General features: G+C 42.3%; 1 protein-coding gene across 4 annotated transcripts in view; it reads right to left on the reverse strand.

Moving 5' to 3' along the window:
• Positions 1-19,781, reverse strand: part of strada (STE20 related adaptor alpha) — a 131,293-nt gene that overhangs the window by 12,549 nt on the left and 98,963 nt on the right. For all 4 annotated transcript variants that reach the window (XM_072561908.1, XM_072561910.1, XM_072561907.1 and 1 more), the window contains 2 exons: positions 10,201-10,372; positions 9,079-9,183 (listed from right to left, as the gene is read on the reverse strand). In XM_072561908.1, coding sequence (XP_072418009.1) covers positions 9,079-9,183; positions 10,201-10,372 — 277 coding nt within the window. The remainder of the gene's footprint in view (positions 1-9,078; positions 9,184-10,200; positions 10,373-19,781) is intronic.

Raw genomic sequence — 19,781 nt, forward strand, 5'->3', positions numbered from 1 at the left:
CAGCGGATATCAAGCTTGAAACAGCAGAATCCCAAGAGGTGTATAGAATGTGCAAGAGGGAACTTTTAGAAGAACTAAAAGGGGATATGAAAGGATACTGGCAGATAAAATAAAGGAAATCCTATGTTGTTTTACAAATATATTTAGAGTAAAAGGAGAATGAGGGAAAGAGTAGGGCCCATTAAGTATCAGAATGGTCATTCATGTGCAGAGCTAAAGGATTTTCAATGAATATTTTGGGTCAGTGCTCACTAGTGAGAGGAATATAGATATAGAAATTGAGAAGTAGGTCTGTGATACATTTAAAGAAATTAGCAGAAACAGAGTGGAGATGGAGTGGTCTGGCAGCCTTAAAGGTAGATAAATCTTCATGGCCAAATGAAACGCATTCCAGGATGTTGAGTGAGACAAGGAGGAAATAGAAGGGCACTTGCTAAAATGTACCTCTCTGGCCACAAGAAAGGTGCCAGAGGACAGCCAATGCGGTGGTGTTATTCAAGAAGGGAGCAAGGGATAAACTAGGAAACTACAGGTTGATCAGTCTAACCTCAGTGGTGGGAAAGTAATTCTAAGGGCCAGAGTTAATCTGCATTTGGAGAGGCGGGGGTTAATCAAGAACAGTCAGCATGGTTTTGTTAAGGGGATGTCATATCTGACCGACTTGATTGAATTTTTTTTAAGAGGCAACCAGTTACCTACGCTTTTGATGTGGTCTATTTGGACTTCAGCAAGGCTTTTGATAAGGTTTCACCTACTGGAACTGATAAAGTTAAGAATCCATGGGATCCCCAAGGAAATTTGGCAGAGGATAGCTGATAAAAGTAATAAGTGGGGAGAAAATGAAATGTATGATTAAGCTAGCTGGTAATATAAAAGGTTGCAAGAGCTTTTTTTAAAATATTGAAGAGGTAAGAGAGAGGCAAAAGTGGACATTGGACCACTGGAAAATGTGGCTGGAGAAATAGCAATGGGGAACAAAGAAATGGCGGAGAAACTGAATAGGTACCTTGCATCAGTTTTCACAGTGGAAGGCATCAGCAACATACCAGAACTTCTGGGTTCTGAAGGAGACAGCTGAAGAGATTGTAGAGGCATTGATAGTGATCTTTCTGCAATTAGTGGAGTGAGGGAGGGTTCAAGAGAACTGGAAGATGGTTAATGTAACACCCAATGTCTAGTGTCCACTTCTGCTCTCTCTTCCTAACCAATACCTAACAAAAACTCTTGCAATCTTCTTTTATGTTACTAGCTAATTTAGTTACACACTACAGCTTCTCCCCACTTTTTACTTTTTTAGTTATTCTCTGCTGGCCTTTAAATCCTTCCCAATCCTTTGGCTTCCCACTAATTTTCTCCACATCATATGCTTTTTCTTTTACCTATACCTGACTTCCCTGGTCAGCCATGGTTGCCTCATCCTCCCCTTAGTATATTTCTTCATCCTTGGGATGAATTTCTGCGGTGTCTCCCAAATTACCCCAGAAACTCTGGCTGTTGCTACTCTGCTGTCGTTCCTAATATGCTTCTCTTCCAATCAACTCTGGCCAGTTTCTGTTTGAGAAGGGAGGGAGACAGAAAAATAGTACAGGCTCATTAGCCTGATTTTGGTCATAGGTAAATTCTAGAATCCATTTTTAAGGATAAGATAGTGGTGTACTTGGAAGTGCATGGTAAAATAAGGTGGAGTCAGTATGCTTTCATCAAGGGCATGACACACCTGACAAATCTGTTCGACTTCTTTGAGGAGGTAATGAGCAAGTTAGATAAAGGAGAGCCAGTGGGTGTAACTTATTTGGTTTTCCAGAAGGCCATTGACAAGGCGCTGAACAGAGGCTGCTAAATAGGACAAAAGTCAATGGTTTTGAGGGAAAGATACTGGCAAGTATAGAGGATTGGCTGGCTGACAGAAAGCAGAGAGGAGAAATAAAAGGATCTCTTTCGGAATGGCAGGCGGTGATTAATGGAGTTACGCAGGGGTCAGTGTTGTGACAACTATTCACATTATACATTAATGATATGGATGAAGGAACTGAAGGCATTGTTGCTCAATTTGCAGATGACACAAAAATAGATGGAGGGTCAGGTGACATTAAGGAAGCGATGATGCTGCAGAAGGGTTTGGACAGGCTTTAAGAGTGGACAAAGTGGCAGATGGAACACAATGTGAGAAAGTATGTGGTTATGCACTTTGGTAGGAAGAATAGACATTTTCTAAATGGGGAAAGGCTTTGGAAATCTGAAGCAGAAAGAGATTTAGGAATCTTAGTTCATGATTCTCCTAAGGTTAACAAGCAGGTTTAGTTGGCAGTAAGGAAGGCAAATTCAATTTTAGCATTAATTTCAAGAGGGCTAGAATATAAGAGCAGAGTTATACTGTTGAGACTGTTCGAAGTTCTGGTCAGACTGCAATTGGAATGTTGTAAACAGTTTTAGGCCTTGTATCTAAGAAAGGATTTGCTGGCTTTGGAGGGGATCAGAGCTGGTTTACAAGAATGATCCCAGGGATGATGGGCTTGTCAAATTAGGAGCAGTTGAGGACTCTGAATCTGTACTCATTGAAGTTTAGAAGGATCGGGGGGATCTTATTGAAACTTACAGAATACCGAGATGTCCAGGCAGATTGGATATGGAAAAGGTGTTTCCAATAGTAGGAGGGACTAGGAAACCAGAGGGCACAGCCTCCGAGTGAAGGGTGACCCTTTAGAACTGAGATGAGGAGGAATTTCTTCAGCCACTGGGTGATTAATCTGTGGAATTCATTGCAGCAGAATGAAGGCCAAGACAAAGATAGATAGGTTCTTGATTAGTAAGGGGATCAAGGGTTACAGGGAGAAGGCAGAAGAATGGAGTTGAGAAACATGTCACCCAGGTTTGAATGGGGGAGCAGACTATGAGCCAAATGGCCTCATTCTGTTTGCATATCTTATAATGAATGTAAGGACCATGAGAAGCACTGAGGATAAGAGGGATCATGATGTGCATGTCACTTAAGATAGCAGGACAGGCAGATAAAGTGGTTGTGGAAGATTATGGTACACTTGCCTTTATTAGGTGAGGAATAGAGTTTAAGAGCAGGGAGGTTATGTGGGAACTATACAAAAGGTTACAGCTATAGTATTGTCTACAGTATAGGAAGGATGTGGTAGCACGGAGAGGGTGCAGAGGAGATTTACCAGAATGTTGTCTGGATTGCAAAGTTACTGGTCATTCCTTGTTTTTTAAAAATATTTTATTCAACCTTCTGACCTGCCACTAATCTTTGCATATTTATTAAGTTTGATTATTTCTTTGACCATTTTGGTTAATCACAGTCAGAGGGTTCATCCCTTACAATTCTGTGAAATCTGAAATATCCTCTTAAATCTCTGGCACTGCAACTGTATTAACATAATTTGCCAATTCACTTCAGCAAATTCTGCTTTCTTGCCCTTGCTCTTACTTAAACATTTCCACAATGTCTTGGACCCACTGCTCCCTTTCTCAAACTGAATGTAAAATTCAATCATATTATAGTCACTGCTACTTACTGGCATCTTGTCTCAGATCATTAAATAGTCTTCATTGTTGCACAATACCAGGTCGAGTAGGCCTGCTTTCTAACTGGCTGAAAAAAGGATGTTCAATAAACAATGGCAACAGTCACAAATGACATCCTGTGTGACTGTGACAATGGTAAACTTTCCAGGGGGTGATTCTTCTTGAACTGTCTGCAGCCTTTGACAGAGTTGACTATACCATTCCTCTCTTCAGGGTCTTCCAGCTGGGAGTGACTGTTCTCACCTACTTCCATTCTTATCTAACTGTAGCCAGAGAATCACATGCAAAGGTTTCTATGCTTTTGCTTCATTACCTTTAGTGCTCCCCAAGGATTAATCCTTGGTCCCATTCTATTTTTCTTCTACACGTTGCACCTTGAGACCATCATTTGAAGGCATAGGTTATAATTTAAGTGCATGGTGATGAGCTACTCTACTGCAGCACTACCTGGCTGGATTGCTCCACTGTTGCAAAATTATCAGATTATTTAACCAAAAGACTGACACTCAAGTTCCTAGTCAAAAATATGTAGTTTTGGCAACATTCTGAGAGTAAAGCAGTACTTTCACAACTTTAGTGTCACATTTAATTAGCAGATACGTTTCTGACCTCATATTCATGGCATCACTAAGACTACTCTATTTCTTTAATATTGGCCTCTTATTCATTCTCAATTGCAATCTCTCCAAAATTGATAGCTGTGTCTTCAGCTGTCCAGGCCCCATATTTTGGAATTCCATCCTCACATCACTTTCCTCCTTTAAGATGGGCGGCACGGTGGCACAGTGGTTAGCACTGCTGCCTCACAGCGCCAGAGACCTGGGTTCAATTCCCACCTCAGGCGACTGACTGTGTGGAGTTTGCACATTCTCCCCGTGTCTGCGTGGGTTTCCTCCGGGTGCTCCGGTTTCCTCCCACAGTCCAAAGATGTGCAGGTCAGGTGAATTGGCCATACTAAATTACCCGTAGTGTTAGGTAAGGGGTATGGGTGGGTTGCGCTTCGGCGGGGCGGTGTGGACTTGTTGGGCCGAAGGGCCTGTTTCCACACTAAGTAATCTAATCTAATCTAATCTAAAAAAAAGATGAATTGTAGAAGCTCCTTTAATGAATCTTTTGGCCATCTGATGTAATATCTCTATGTTTTTTCCCCTGGGATGGGAGAATCCAAAACTAGAGGGCTTAGGGTAAGAGGAAAAATTTAAAGGGACCTAAGGGGCAACATTTTCACGCAGAGGGTGGTGAGAGTATGGAATGAGCTGCCAGAGGAAGTGGTGGAGGCTGGTACATTACATCATTTAAAAGGCATCTGGATGGGTATATGAATAGAAAAGGTTTAGAGGGATATGGGCCGGGTGCTGTCAAATGGGACTCTATTAGTTTCGGATATCTGGTCGGCATGGACAAGTTGGACCGAAGGGTCTGTTTCAGTGCTGTACATCTATGATTGTGTTGCTTGGTGTCGTATTCAGATTTCCTGCATTTTTAACGAACTAAAATTCCATGACTTATCTATGCTTAAAATGACATTTACAGTGGTTCTTTCACAACAGATCAGAGAAGCTGTCTCAACAATAGACATGTAAGCATCATGTTTTGCATTGTCATTTCCAGTAGGTGCTTATTCTTACTTTGCCTTCCCTTGTTCTAGCTGAAGAAAATATCTAACTGCTCTGCCTTATCAACAATTAAAATATGCAACTCTCATCAATACACCGCTATTAATCTGAAGATATTGGGATAGGAGGGACTCTGAATCCAGCATGCACTGATCAGCCAATGACTGAGGCTGGTCTGGTAGTGTTCACAGCAGCCAGTCAGCAGGAGAAGTGAACTGGATCAGGTTGAATAAAAGTTACACCAAATTCTGGCCATGCGAAGCAAAGCAAAAGATAACTGGAAGAATTAAATGGAGAATAGTTTGGGAATCTGTCTGAAGTCTAGAAAAATCTCATCCCTCTCCTTATAAATTTTCATAACTTTTCAAGCACCGGAACCTGGGTTCGATTCCAGCCTCGGTGAGTGTGTGGAATTTGCACATTCTCCATGCTTGAGTGGGCTTGCTCTGGGTGCTCTGGCTTCCCCCCGACAGTCCAAAGATGTGCAGGCAAGGTGGATTAGCCATGGGAAATGCTAATGGGAGAGGAAAAAGGGCTGAGTCTGGGTGGACACTGTCAGTGTGGAATTGATGGGCCGAAGGGCCTGTTTCTGCACTGTAGGGATTCTATTCCATTCTAGGATTCTATTCTATCCCACATTTCATCTGCTGTAGCCCCTGAATTCATATCAGTATGCAGATCTAAGTCTCAGAACACATATCTATCCTAAACCATAGCTCCCCCCCCCCCCCCAAAAAAAACAGTACCCTACTTCCAAGACTGAATGACCTCTTTCTGGTGCCGAATGCTTACAATCAACTGAGTATCCACCTCCAAGTTAGGCTACATGTTCATCATCTTTCCCACTGGATTAACCTGTAGCTGCCTCTGCTCTGTGTATTTACATATTATCTCGCTCTATCTGTAATTTCAGAGCTGTTTCCTCTTTCTCTGCCTCAGCATGCTAAACCCTTCCGATGCACGTCACCATCTATGTCCCTCAGCTCATTACAATATCTCAGTTTCCAGTTGGCAAATAATCATTGATTTGCCAATGCTTTTAGTACCGTTTACCTGCCCCGAGACAGTTTCGCTCATACAACTTTCTTCTTATATGATCTTTTGATCAACAGTACTCCCAATTGAATCAATCTTTTGTCCACAGCTTCGTAAATTAGTGATTATAATTCAACTCCAATTGCTTTTGTCCTCATAATCGATGTTGTGAAATACAAATGGTTGAAAAAAATGCAGACACTATGATTTTCATGAAATGGTTCTCCATTTCCCTTTGTAAGTCCTGGTCTGTGTCCTCCAGAACAGTTTTCTTCCTTGTATGTTACAGGGTACTGTAACAGGCCACTGTAACAATGGCCTTAGCATTGCCCTGCATCAGCAACACAAGTACTCCTTTCGTGATCCAAGATTTTCTGCATCCTGCAAACTATACAGATACTGGACTTACAATGTTACCTTTATTTATTTCTTCATAGATGCTGCCTGAACTGCTGTGTTTATTCAGCATTGTGTGTTTGTTTCAGATGTCCAGCATCCACAGTGTTTAGCTTTTATACATGTGCCTTGTTCTGGATCCTATCATTGCTATTGGTCCAGCTGCTAATTAAAAACTATCAACTAGCAAATATTTCTTCTGCCTACCTGCCTGAATATCTTCTCAACTCAAATTTGCTCTCACCCATTAGTTGGTTTTGATTGAAAGTGTAATCAGGTTTATCAGCTGCATGGACACAGGAGCTAACAACAAGAATAGATCTGACTGGAATCTGCTTTCGCACAAAATCACCTCTTGCAATACTTCTCTATCAGTTGCCATTTGACAGGGACTGGATTAGTGGTGCTGGAAGAGCACAGCAGTTCAGGCAGCATCCAACGAGCAGCGAAATCAACGTTTCGGGCAAAAGCCCTTTATCAGGAATAAAGGCAGTGAGCCTGAAGCATGGAGAGATAAGCTAGAGGAGGGTGGGGGTGGGGAGAGAGTAGCATAGAGTACAATGGGTGAGTGGGGAAGGAGATGAAGGTGATAGGTCAAGGAGGAAAGGGTGGAGTGGATAGGTGGAAAAGAAGATAGGCAGGTAGGACAAGTCAAGGAGACAGTAACTGAGCTGGAAGCTTGAAACTAGGATGAGGTGGGGGAAGGGGAGATGAGGAAGCTGTTGAAGTCCACATTGATGCCCTGGGGTTGAAGTGTTCCGAGGCGGAAGATGAGGCGTTCTTCCTCCAGGCGTCTGGTGGTGAGGGAGCGGCGGTGAAGGAGGCCCAGGACCTCCATGTCCTCGGCAGAGTGGGAGGGGGAGTTGAAATGTTGGGCCACGGGGCGGTTTGGTTGATTGGTGCGGGTGTCTCGGAGATGTTCCCTAAAGCGCTCTGCTAGGAGGCGCCCAGTCTCCCCAATGTAGAGGAGACCGCATCGGGAGCAACGGATACAATAAATGATATTGGTGGATGTGCAGGTGAAACTTTGATGGATGTGGAAGGCTCCTTTAGGGCCTTGGATAGAGGTGAGGGAGGAGGTGTGGGCACAGGTTTTACAGTTCCTGCGGTGGCAGGGGAAAGTGCCAGAATGGGAGGGTGGGTTGTGGGGGGGCGTGGACCTGACCAGGTAGTCACGGAGGGAACGGTCTTTGCGGAAGGCGGAAAGGGGACTGTTCTGTCACTTTCTTTCAGAATTAAATTCATGTAGTGAAGTTCCTTTCACTTCATTTGTGCCTGACATTCTTTTTATCCTACTTCTCCTCTACCCCTTACAAAGTTGAATGAAGGAGCTTTAACTTCCTGCCATCCTTTTGCAGTTAGCTGCACAGACCACTCGTGGCCTCACAGCACAGATGTGCTCTCTTAACCAGATAATAATATCTGATGTCCAGTGGCATTCAGAAGAGTAACAGCAATAACACCATTGACTGGACTCACTCAAAAGGAGAGTGACAGGTTTATCCAGTAGCTCACTTTAGGGCAGTCAGCTCACTTAAAGTATCATTTAGAATTGAATTTTTAACAATTACAGTTACTTCAAATTTTAGATTAGTTTCCACATCAAAAGCGGAGTTAAAACAAAAGTCCTTTAACCACATGAAGAATGTTTTGGTTGTGCAGGTTAAGTTTTATTTTATAAACTTTAAAGGAAAGATACGAGTACTCTGTGATTGAATGAAACTAAATGTGAGACAAACACCCAACAATTCTCAAGCTGTCAATTAAATCCCCCTTTTTCTTTGTCCATAATCTGTTAAACACTACATTACCAAATCTCTGTGACACACTAACTTCATGCTGTAGTCTGTGCTGACAATGGTACAATTAAGCACGAATTCTAACAGGGTTGAACAGACTAAATACAAAGGTGATGTCTTCCCTGTTTGGGGAGACAGAAACAGCAGGGACAGTCTCAGGATACTGGATAGGTCATTTAAAACTGAGATGAGAAAACATTTCTTTACACAAAGAGTAGTGAACCTGTGGAAGTCTCTACCACATAAGACTATGGAGGCCAAGTCACTGAATATATTCAAGACATGGACCTATGTTTAGATCTTAAAGGCATCAAGGTGTAAGGGGAGAAAGCAGGAAAATGGCAATGAGACAGAGGAGCAGCCATGGTCATACTGAATGAAGATTAGAGTGGTGCTGGAAAAGCACAGCAGTTCAGGCAGCGTCCGAGGAGCAGGAAAATCGATGTTTTGGGCAAAAGCCTGCAGGCATTCTGCCTCTATTTCTGATGAAGGGCTTTTGCCCGGAACATCGATTTTTCTGCTCCTCGGATGCTGCCTGACCTGCTGTGCCTTTCCAGCACCACTCTAATCTAGACTCTGGTTTCCAGCATCTGCAGTCCTTGTTTTTACCATACTGAATGAAGAAGCAGGCTCAAAAAGCCAAATAGCCCATTCCTGCTTCCAGTTTCCAAAAATAAAAGTTGCAACACTCATACCTGAGTTGCAGGCATATTTTTGAAGGGAACATGTCCATTAGCTAACTCGCAAGCAGTTATTCCCAGACTGTAAATATCGGATTTGGCATCATAACCCTGCAGATTCTACAGGAAGGAACAAAAGGTTATGTTAGTTGTCAGCTGTAAATATTATAACACGGTATTAAGCTTTCAAATGAAAATTTGCCACATAAATAGAGCTTGATTCCTAGCTATCTCAAAATTAGTTGCAAGGAAAATATAGATTCTGGTTGAGTTGAGATCAGAGTGCTGCTGGAAAAGCACAGCAGGTCAGGCAGCATCCAAGGAGCAGGAAAATCTACGTTCTGGGTAAAAGCCCTTCATCAGGAATAGAGGCAGGAAGCCTCTGGATTCTGGTTGAGTCTACCAGAAGGCTAAATTGAGATTACCAAGCCAACAGTATATAAGCAGCCATTTCATCCACACAAAAATGTGACCTCCTCATCCCTACATTTTGAGCCCACCCCAGCCTCCAGGCCCTTATCAAATGGAAAGTGATCCTACTGCTGCACGGTGACCACAAAGGGACATCGATTGCCAATAGCAATGGATCTGTCTATTAAAGCAACAGGGTGGTAAACACCATCTATCCTGGAATCTGGACAGGAATCCCAAGGATACCTTTGTTGAACAGGATTGGAGGCAAGGAGGGGGTTGGCAGATAGCTGTGGACAGAATGCATTTCCAATTTTGATTCCAAAACATGCAATCTTTTCTAGAAGTGGTGCTCCTGTTATTCAGCCTGACTAATAGGTATGACTTTCTGTTGGGTGGAGAATCTCACAGCCAAAAATAATTCAAAGGTCAGCAGTTGCTTGTGAGAGCCTTCATATTGTGAGGAGGATGGAGGGGGACGTGCATTATGATTCCCAATCTTTGGTTAAAGAAGGTATTTTGGATGGGCATTTTGATGGAGTGGGAAAAGAGACCAATGACAGCAAATTTTTGAGAACCAGGCAAGCTGCACCTCCTCTATACCAGTCATAGATCTCCATTATAATGCACATATCCGGGATCATCATGCTATACCATGATGTATCAGAGCTCCCGGTCAGTGTCAATCTGTTATAGAGAGTTTGGCTCTAGGATACGTGGACCTACCTGTTGCAGCAGCTCAGGACTTAGCCATGGTAATATTTTAACACTGTATTTCGGGAAGTCATGGATCACCCGTAGTCGTTGCCCATGGCTGATCATACTGAAAATGCTGCGGAGTCCTGATAGATAAACTTGTCCATCTGATGATATCAGAATGTGACTTGCTTGAACACTCCTGAAAGGAAGGAAATTAGGTTGTTACTTTAATCTATTTACAGCATGGTGAAATAAACAGTAACTAAAGTGTTTAATTTCAAGAGGCAACAATTTCCGAGACCCAGAGTGTACAGCAGTAGTTGGGAAGCTGAGCAAGCACATTGGAAAGATAGAAGAACAAGGAGGAGGAGTATGCAATTCAAGCTGCCTTCACCTGTTTGCCAATCATGGTTGATTACAGCTCAGCTTCAATTCCATCACTGTTGTGTTGGAAGGAGATGATAATGGCTGGGAGGGGCAAAGACACAACTCTTAACTTGTGCTTAGCAGAAAAAATGGGATGAACATGTTACTGGGAATATGCCGATGGATCTTCAAATATTTTGTGATAGAAATACACAGATATGTGAAAGGACTTTATGTATACATAGATCAATTTAATGTGAGAATAAGAGATTGGAGGTGGGGTAGATGTGCAGAGGAGGATACGCAAGAGGTGGCAAGCCAAAATATGTTCAAGATAATTTAGACTTTCAACATAGAAAACAGGAAACAGTTAGTCATTTGGCCCATCAGTTTTGTTCTGTCATTCATTACGATCATGGTTGATCATCCTACTCAGTAATGTGTTCCTGCTTTTATCCAATATCCTTTGATTCCTTTAGATCCAAAGTGCTATATTCAAAACCTTCGTGAAATCATACAATGGTTTGGCCTCAACAGCTTACGGTCGTAGTGGATTTCACTGGTTCCCCCTGCTCTGGGTAAAGAAATTTCACCTCAGTCGAAGGATACGGGATAAACCATTTAGGACTGTGACCCCAGGTTCTGGACTCTCCCAGTTTAGTCTTGTTATAATTTAATAGGTTTCTATGAGATCCCCCTCAATCTTCTCAACTCCAGCAAATACAATCTGAAGTGATTTAACATCTCATATGTCAGTCCCACCAACCCAGGAACCTTTGCTGCATTCCCTCTGTAGCAGGAACCGTGTTCCTCAAGTAAGTAGGCCAAAACTGCGCAATATCCCCAGAGTGGTCTCACCAAGCCCTACATAGCTGCAGCAAGATATCCTTGCTCCTGTATTGAACCCACTCATTTTGAAAGCCAACATACGATATGACTACATTTCTCCCTGCTGCACCAGCATGCTTACCTCCACAGAGTGGTGTATGTGGGATACCCAGGTCTCATTGCACATTCCCCTCTCCCAATCTATCACCATTCAGATAATAATCTGCCTACTTGTTTTTACTACTGAAGTGTATAACCTCACATTTACCCACACTATATTTCATCTGCTATGCATTTACCCACTCACTCAATTCATCCAAATCATACTGAAGCATTTAAGAATTCTTCTCACAGCTCATTCTCCCTTCGAGCTTTGTGTTGTCTGTAAATTTGGAGATAGTACGTTTAGCTCCTGCATCCAAAAATTATTGAATTGTGAATAGCTGGGTCATACCACTGATCTCTGTGGAACCCACCAGTTACTGTGTACCATTTAGAAAAAGACCTATTTATTCATACTGTTTCCTGACTGACCAGTTTTCTATCCAAGTCAATACACTACCCCCAGAACCATATACCAATTTTACACATTAATCTATTCTGTGGGACTTTGTCAAAAGCCTTCCGAAAGTCCAAATAAACCACATCCACTGCCTCCAACTCATGGACTTAAAAAAAAATCAAGCAGACTTGTCCAGCATTATTTTCCTTTCATAAATCCATGCTGACTCTGTCTGATCCTGCCACTATTTTCCAAATGTGCAGCTTCTTCTTAAGATACATGGTAATGCATTCCAGCATTTTCCCCACTATTGACATCAGGCTGACTGGTCCAGATTTCCTGGTTTTTCTCTCTGCCTCCCTTCTTAAATAGGTCCAACTAAGCATAAATAAATAAATAAAATAAAATAAAATAAACAAACACAACTGGAGCTGGGAAATGCATTAGACCAAAAGTATGTGGGGAAAGCACTGGGGTAAATGTTTTATAATAAATCTTTGATTAGCACTGGAGAAAAGCAAAGAACAATCTAAAGCAGCATGTCAAAGCTGGAAGAGTCAACTCCAATGGGGAATCTAGGGCAGGGTAAAATTATTCAAAGTATTAACAGGAAAAGTTGCAATACAATAATGGACAGTTTTCAAGGAGGAAACTATTTTAGATGCAGGAATGCCAAAAATGGCAAAAGGTACAGAAATAAAGAGAGGTCTATAAAGGACAAAAGGACTGGAGAATATAATGGATGTGCTGCACCTAAGCAGAATTTTTCAAGAAAGAATCAGGCCATTTACAATTGTGGAATGGGGAAATTAGGAAAACAGAAAGAAAGATAATGAAGTTAAAATGGTCGTTAAAATAAAACGAAGCTCACATATCTTCTACGAGCACGTGAGTAGAAAGCAGATAGAAAGAAGCAGACTGAGACTTTTAAGGGACAAAGATGGTGATACCTGCTTAGAGACACAGGGCAAAGTTAGAAGACTTGAGCACTATCAGTCTTTAATAAGGGAAAGAAATCTGACATAATATCAGTTGACACAGAATTGGGAGGTGGTAACAGATAGGGTGAAGTGTTTAGTGGATAAATTGCCTGGTCCAAACGAATTGCATCCCAGGTTGTGACAGGAAGTTGGGGGTGGAGATGCGTGAAAATGCCAATGGATTGGGAGTGACAAATATGATACTAATTTAAAAGAAGGGCACAGTGAGTCACAGAGGGGCTAACAGAACAGATGAAAGTGCAGATTGAGTTCAATACAGATGTTTGAGATCAGGCATTTTGGCACAAGGAATAAAGAGCTAATAAAGAGTAAGTAGGACAGTTTTAAGAAAGGGGCCTGCTGCATTTACATAAATATTTGGAGGTGGCAGGATATGTCAAAAGGAGTAGGAAGTGAATGAGCAAAGCACATGGGACCTTGGACAAATACACAATGTTGAGAAATCTCCATGAGACCACAACTAGACATTGAGTCCAGATCCAACTGCCACACTAAGGGAGTATGTGAAAAACCTGAGACAGTGCAGAGATGATTCACTGGAATGCTTCCAGAGATGAGGGATTCTATTGACAAGGAAGTTGGAGAAGCTGGGGGCTTTCTCCTTGGAGTAAAGGAAATTATGGGGAGATTTCATAGAGATGTACAAGATTATGGTTAAGTATAAATAAGACAGACAAGGGAAAACAGTTTACACAAGAACCAGGGGAGAAATACTTAAAATATTTGCCTTGTGATTCAGGGAAGATGCAAATAACATTTTTTTCCCCAAACACAGCAAGTATCAAATCAGAAGTGGCAGAAATGGTCAGCATCAATAATTTCTATAGTAATTTGAAATGGGAACTCAAGTAAAATTAACTTAGTGGCTACAGGGAGACGGTTGGGAAATTGACTTATTGGATTGCATCATAGATAGTTAGCACAAATCAAATGGGGTCAAAAGGCCTTCTCTGTGCTGCAATTACCCAATAACTATTCATGGCTTGGTTCTCCCTTGAGCAGAGAAGATTAAAGGGATATTTAACAAGGTATTCAAAATGATGTAAGATTTGAATTAACAAAACAAAAAGTGTTTTTCCCTGGCAAAAGAAGAGATGGCTACAGATTAGAACTAAAACGATTAGCAAAGGAGCCAGATATGAGATGAGAAGCAATTTTTTGATATCAAGTTATTTTAACTACAATGTGCTGCCTGTAAAGGTGATGGTAGCAAATTCAATGATTAATCTCAAAAGGGAATTAGATAAATATTTAAAGGGGAGAAAGTCACAGAGCCATGGAGTAGTAGTGGTTAGATTCAAAGATCTACTGCATCGCAAATTCCATCCATGATTTTAAAAGGTTGAGTTAGCTTTTTAGATTAGATTAGATTCCCTACAGTATGGAAACAGGCCCTTCGGCCTAACAAGTCCATACCGACCCTCCAAAGAGTAACCCACCCAGACCCATTACCCTGCCCTATATTTACCGGTGACTAACACGATGGGCAATTTAGCATGGCCAAATCATCTGACCTGCACATCTTTTGGATTGTGGGAGGAAACCTGAGCATCCAGAGGAAACCCAGGCAGACATGGGGAGAATGTGCAAATTTCACACAGACAGTTGCCAGAGGCTGGGATCGAACCCAGGTCCCTGGCGTTTTAAGGCAGTAGTGCTAACCACTGAGCCACCATGCCATCATAAAGCTTAACCAAAAAATAACTTTCCAAATCCTGCCTCTTAAACCTAACCTTGTTACCTTCTGCACAGTGCAGTGAAGTTCAGAATGTTAAATGTGCTATTTAAGCACAAGTTCCTGTTGTTTTTGATGTTGTACAGACCAGAAGCGTTGACCTCTGAAATCTTTACAGGGGTACAATTGCATTTGAAGATATTTGTGTATCAAGTAACATATCTATTCTGATTGACTTTAAATAAAGTCAGCTCACAATGTCAATGTTGGAGGTGCTCCTCATCTCTTTCCATGGCATTACACTTGGGGTATTAAGAAAGTGCAATTTGATCTAATAGAAAACTGAAACTTAAGTTACAAAATCACATTCCTTGCAAGGTTTGAGGGGATGTTTGGATAGGATTGTGGTACAAATAGGGTTGCATAACATTTGAACAAGGATAGTAAGGAAAAAAAGACTTTGCATTTTTATAGTACCATTCATGACCTTCAGATGTCCCAATATACATCAATAATTTTAGCTAAGTTGTATTTCAGGAAGTATGGCAGTCAAGTTATGCACAGCAATGTGATAACAAGCAGATGTTTGTTGAGGAATAATCATCAGTTAGGACATGTAAAACCTGTGTCAGCAAACCAATTAATGGGGGAAATGGGGTCATGGTCATTCTACTCATCATAAAGAGGAAGGTGTAACATCAAATCCAGATTACCAGAAAACATCAGGTCACACTCCACGTGGAGGGTGCAGAATGTTCTCAAGGGGGAGAGGCCAGCAAGAGTCCACATTGGAACCAACAACATAGGAAAAGGTTCGAGATTCTGAAGGGAGATTACAGAGAGTTAGGCAGGAATTTAAAAAGGAGGTTCTCCAAAGTAGTAATATCTGGATTATTCCTGGTGCTATGAGCTAGTGAGGGCAGGAACAGGACGATAGAGCAGATGCATGCATGGAGAAAGTGAGGTCTGCAGATACTGGAGATCAGAGTCGTGAGTGTGTTACTGGAAAAACACAGCAGGTCAGGCAGCATGCGAGCAGCAGGAAAATCGACATTTCAGGCCAGAGCTCTTCATCAGGAATTCATTCCTGATGAAGGGCTCTGGCCCGAAACGTCGATTCTCCTGATCCTCGGATGCTGCCTATGTTGTTGGATCCTCGGATGCTGCCTGACCTGTTGTGCTTTTCCAGCAACACAGTCTCGACACAGATGAATGCATGACTGAGGAGCTGGTGGATGGGAAAAGGATTCACATTTTTGGATCATTGGAAGCTCTTTTGGGGTAGAAGTGACCTGTACAAGAAGGATGGATTACACCTAAATTGGAAGGGGACTAATATACTTGCAGGGAGATTTGCTAGGCACAGTGGAATGGCAGCACAGTGGCTCACAGGTTAGCACTGCTACTTCACAGCATCAGGGTCCCAGGTTTGATTCCAGCCTCAGACTGTGTGGAGTTTGCACGTTTTCCCCATGTCTGTGCGCTCTGGCTTCCTCCCACAGTCCAAAGACGTGCAGGTTAGGTGAATGGGCCATGCTAAAATGCCCATAGTGTGAGGTGCATTAGTCAGAGGGAAATGGGTCTGGATGGGTTACTCTTCGGAGGGTCGGTGTGGACTGGTTGGGGCGAAGAGCCTGTTTCCACACTGTAGGGAATCTAATCTAGAGCTGCTTGGGAGGATTTAAACTAGTAAGGTGGGGTGGTAGAACCCAGGGAGATAGTGAGGAAAGAGATCAATCTGAGACTGGTACAGTTGAGAACAGAAGTGAGTCAAACAGCCAGGGACAAAGCAGACAACAAGGTAGGACTGATAAATTAAACTGCATTTATTTCAATGCAAGGGGCCTAACAGGGCATGGTTAGGAACATGTGACTGGGATATCATAGCAATTACAGAAACATGACTCAGGGATGGACAGAACTGGCAGCTTAATGTTCCAGGATACAAATGTTACAGGAAGGATAGAAAGGGAGACAAGAGAGTGGCGTTTTGATAAGAGATAGCATTACAGCTGTGCTGAGGGAGGATATTCCCGAAAATACACCCAGGGAAGTTATTTGGGTGGAACTGAGAAATAGCAAAAGGGACGATCACCTTATTGGGATTGTATTATTCAGCCGTTATTAGTCAGAGGGAAATTGAGAAACAAATTTGTAAGGAGGTCTCCGCTATCTGTAAGAATAATAGGGTGGTTATGATAGGGGATTTTAACTTTCCAAACAGAGACTGGGACTGCCATAGTGTTAAGGGTTTAGATGAAGAGGAATTTGTTAAGTGTGTACAAGAAAATTTTCTGATTCAGTATGTGAATGTACCTACTAGAGAAGGTGCAAAACTTGACCTTCTATTCGGAAATAAGGCAGGGCAGGTGACTGAGGTGTCAGTGGGGGAACAATGATGGAAAAGGATAGACCAGATCTAAAAGTTGAAGTTCTAAATTGGAGAAAGGCCAATTTTGACGGTATTAGGCAAGAACTTTCAAAAGCTGATTGGAGGCAGATGTTCGCAGGTGGACAGCTGGAAAATGGGAAGCCTTCAGAAATGAGATAATGATAGTCCATAGAAAGTATATTCCTGTCAGGGTGAAAGGAAAAGCTGGTAAGTATAGGGAATGCTGGATGACTAAAGAAATTGAAGGTTTGGTAAAGAAAAAGAAGGAAGCATATGTCAGGTATACACAGAATATATCGAGTGAATCCTTAGAAAAGTAATAAAGGCAGTAGGAGTATACTTACGAGGGAAATTAGGAGGGCAAAAAAGGGGACACAAGATAGCTTTGGCAAATAGAGATAAGGAAAATCCAAAGGGTTTTTACAAATACATTAAGGATAACTAGGGAGCGAATAGGGGCCCTCAAAGATCAGCAAGGTGACCTTTGTGTGGAGCCGCAGGAAATGGGGGGGATATTAAACTCGTACTTTGCATCTGTGTTTACTGTGGAAAAGGATATGTAAGATATAGAATGTAGGGAAATAGATGGTGACATCTTGAAAAATGTCCATATTACAGAGGAGGAAGTGCTGGACGTCTTGAAACGCATAAAAATGGATAAATCCCCAGAACCTGATCAGGTGTACCCGAGAACTCTGTGGGAAGTTAGGGATGTGATTGCTGGGCCTCTTGCTGAGATATTTGTATCATCGATAGTCACAGGGGAGGTGCTGGAAGACTGGAGGTTGGCTAACATGGTGCCACTATTTAAGAAGGGTGGTAAGGACAAGCCAGGGAACTAAAGCCTGACCTCGGTGGTGGGCAAGTTGTTGCAGGGAATCCTGAGGGACAGGATGTACATGTACTTGGAAAGGCAAGGACTGATTAGGGATAGTCAACATGGCTTGTGCATGGGAAATCATGTCTCACAAACTTGATTGAGTTTTTTGAAGAAGTAACAAAGAGGATTGATGAGGACAGAGTGGTAGATGTGATCTACATGGACTTCAGTAAGGCATTTGACAAGTTTCCCCATGGGAGACTGATTAGCAAGGTTAGATCTCAGGGAATACAGGGAGAACTAGCCATTTGGATACAGAACTAGCTCAAAGGTAGAAGACAGAGGGTGGTGGTGGAGGGTTGTTTTTCAGACTGGAGGCCTGTGACCAGGGGAGCGCCACAAGAATCGGTGCTGGGTCCACTACTTTTCATCATTTATATAAATGATTTGGATGAGAGCATAAGAGGTACAGTTAGTACGTTTGCAGATGACACCAAAATTGGAGGTTTAGCGGACAGCGAAGAAGGTTCCCAGAGATTACAACGGGATCTTGACCAGATGGGCCAATGGGCTGAGAAGTGGCAGATGGAGTTTAATTCAGATAAATGTGAGGTGCTGCATTTTGGGAAAGCAAATCTTAGCAGGACTTATACACTTAATGGTAAGGTCCTGGGAAGTGTTGCTGAACAAAGAGACCTTGGAGTGCAGGTTCATAGCTCCTTGAAAGTGGAGTCGCAGGAAGATAGTATAGTGAAGGCGGTGTTTGGTATGCTTTCCTTTATTGGTCAAAGTATTGAGTATAGGAGTTGAGAGGTCATGTTGCGGCTGTACAGAACATTGGTTAGGCCACTGTTGAAATATTGAGTGCAGTTCTGGCCTCCTTATCGGAAAGATGTTGTGAAACTTGAAAGGGTTCAGAAAACATTTACAAGGATGTTGTCAGGGTTGGATGATTTGAGCTATAGGGAGAGGTTGAACATGCTGGGGCTATTTTCCTGAGGCTGAGGAGTGACCTTATAGAGGTTTATAAGATCATGAGGGGCATGGATAGGATAAATAGACAAAATCTTTTCCCTGGGGTCGGGGAGTCCAGAACTAGAGGGCATAGGTTTAGGGTGAGAGGGGAAAGATATATATGAGACCTAAGGGGCAACTTTTTCATGCTGAGGGTGGTACATGTATGGAATGAGCTGCCAGAGGAAGTGGTGCAGGTTAGTATAACTGCAACATTTAAAAGGCATCTGGATGGGTATATGAATAGGAAGGGTTTGGAGGGATATGGGCCAAGTGCTGGCAGGTGGGACTAGAATAGATTGGGATAGCTGGTTGGCATGGACAAGTTGGATTGAAGGTTCTGTTTCCATGCTGTGCATCTCTATGACAGCTTCATGAATACAGTGAATAAAGTGGAACTGGACTGAAGGATGCTATGGAAGTGGATTTGGGGAATGATTTTTCACTACCAGGGTTCTTCCCTGCAGGACTGCAATGGTGCAGAATGTATCTAACAATCTTTTTAGCTCTGAGTCATTTGATCCTGATGCCTCAATTATGTACCCCAGAAGAGTAAACTTATGAAGTTGTGTAATAACCTGCCACCTCTTTAAACTCCAGAGTATACTACTTCCAATTAGATAGTCAGATAAAACAACATTTTTGTTTGAAGTAATTAGGCTAGGTGCTTTTTACTGGGCAGCTGCCTCAAGTCAAGCAGAGCACTTAAAAGCAATCTTGCTTTCTGCAACTATCTTCAACACAGTTCAAAGATTCTCAATAACTTCTAGCAATTCCCACACCTGCAGCTAAAAATAGGTTAGCTGAAAATGTTGGTGAAAGACTAGAAGCAATAGTTGTTGCTAAAACTATGATGAGGAATGAGGGAAAGAGCAGCTGAATATCAAACGTCATGGATTCTCTCCAAAGTAATGACGTTGCCTCCTATAGCAGCCTTCGAGAACTGCACATGGTCATCAGCAAAGGGGATTATGATCTACTTCAACAACTTGATTAGTAATGCAGTAATT

Source organism: Chiloscyllium punctatum, chromosome 42 (genome assembly GCF_047496795.1).
Source record: "Chiloscyllium punctatum isolate Juve2018m chromosome 42, sChiPun1.3, whole genome shotgun sequence".
Classification (NCBI taxonomy): domain Eukaryota; kingdom Metazoa; phylum Chordata; class Chondrichthyes; order Orectolobiformes; family Hemiscylliidae; genus Chiloscyllium; species Chiloscyllium punctatum.